At 46.6% G+C, this 1,512-nt stretch overlaps 1 protein-coding gene across 1 annotated transcript; it reads left to right on the top strand.

Moving 5' to 3' along the window:
* The first annotated feature begins 135 nt into the window (after positions 1-135).
* On the top strand, positions 136-552 carry LOC127749399 (uncharacterized). Its single transcript, XM_052267413.1, has 2 exons — positions 136-281; positions 354-552. The coding sequence occupies exons 1-2, from the start codon at positions 136-138 to the stop codon at positions 550-552; spliced, it is 345 nt and encodes a 114-aa protein (XP_052123373.1).
* Positions 553-1,512: the final 960 nt, after the last annotated feature.

The following is a 1,512-nucleotide window of genomic DNA, read 5'->3' as shown; positions in this document are numbered from 1 at the left end:
GTGGAGCGCTGGCAGCGCACCATCAAGTCGAAACTGTTTAAGCGGTTTACACACACTGGAAATTACAATTATGTTGATGGGCTTCTGTCTGATGTTGTGAGTGCATACAACCATACTTATCACCGTTCTATTAAAATGAGGCCAGTGGACGTTACACCCGAGCGTGTCCTGGAGGTATATAATAACTTGTACCATGGACTTAAGCCCACAAATAACAAAACTAAGTTTAAAGTAGGAGACTATGTCCGAATCAGTCGTGAAAAACAAACCTTTGAAAAAGGGTACACATGGAACTGGAGCGAGGAGATATTTCAAATCGTTCAGGTCATTCCTTATTCGATGCCGGTGTACAGGCTGGAAGATCTCGATAAGGATGCGATTCAAGGCACGTTTTATGAGGCCGAACTTCAGAAGGTCACCAAGCCCGAGACGTTCAAAATAGCATATATAGTGCGCTCCAAAGGCAAAAAGGGTAGTCGTCAGCACTTTGTTCACTGGAGAGGTTATCCTGAAAAAAGTCGCTCCTGGATTTTGGATTCAGATCTCGTATAATGGATTTTTATACTTTTCTTCCAAGTAACGCTAGTCCGAAAATTTATCCGGACAATACTACATCCCATTTTAAAACACAACTCGACCAGCGCATGGAACTGCACGGTCATTGGCAAGCAGCTCTCATTGAACTGCACTACCCTAACACGATAGCACAAGTCGTGTAGGGAGAACACGAAATAACAATTGTGTCGGACAGTGTCATTGACACGGTTGCTGTTAGACCTGGCTCGTACAGTAACGCAAAAGATTTCCTGATAAGTGTGAGTGACGCTCTGCAAAGTTTTGAGGAAGATGCCATTCAGGACACAGAGTATTACGAACTTCTTTCTGACCAGCGCGTTAAGTTTTCTCCATTCGATATGGATGATAAATCTAAAGTGCACTTTTCACCTCGCCTTGCACTCCAGCTTGGCTTGGCACATGCGGGCCCCTATTCTGCAAACGAACACATTTTTTGCGTAAAACCAGTTGACATCAGCTTGGGGATGCCTTCACAAATGTTTGTATACATAGACATTTTGTCAGATCAGATTATCGGTCACACACGCGCCCCACTCCTTCGCACGGCCCCCGTAGACATTAAGGCACAGCACGGGACGATGTCAGTAGTTCACTTTGACCATCCGATTTACTTCGACCTCAGAACGAAATCATTTGACGGTCTGGAAATAGATATAAGGGACCACGCGGGGCGCCACATGCCATTTCAGTTTGGAACGTCAACCTTGTTGGTTCACTTTCGACAACTCTCGTAAAGATGGTTCACCATATTACGCAGTATTACCTTAATCAGGCCGGTGGTGGCCAGTACTATGCCGGCAGCAGCTATCAGAAAGGCCACGGGATTGGTTCGTGGTTGGGCGGGCTGTTCCGTACCGTTTTCCCTCTCCTCAAAAGCGGCGCGGCCGTTGTGGGGAAGGAAGCGGCCCGGGCTGGTAGTCACATTCTCGCTGATGT

This window comes from Frankliniella occidentalis, unplaced genomic scaffold (assembly GCF_000697945.3).
Source record: "Frankliniella occidentalis isolate FOCC.00 unplaced genomic scaffold, Focc_3.1 Scaffold51, whole genome shotgun sequence".
Lineage (NCBI taxonomy): Eukaryota > Metazoa > Arthropoda > Insecta > Thysanoptera > Thripidae > Frankliniella > Frankliniella occidentalis.
Note: the sequence above shows the minus strand (reverse complement) of the source record. Positions and strands in the feature narration are given on the sequence as shown.

Excerpts from the sequence above, each read along its gene's own strand:
- LOC127749399 (XM_052267413.1), top strand. The coding sequence starts at position 136 with ATGAGGCCAGTGGACGTTACACCCGAGCGTGTCCTGGAGGTATATAAT. Across the intron at positions 282-353 it reads AAACAAACCTTTGAAAAAGG|GCTGGAAGATCTCGATAAGG; the intron begins GTACACATGGAA and ends GCCGGTGTACAG.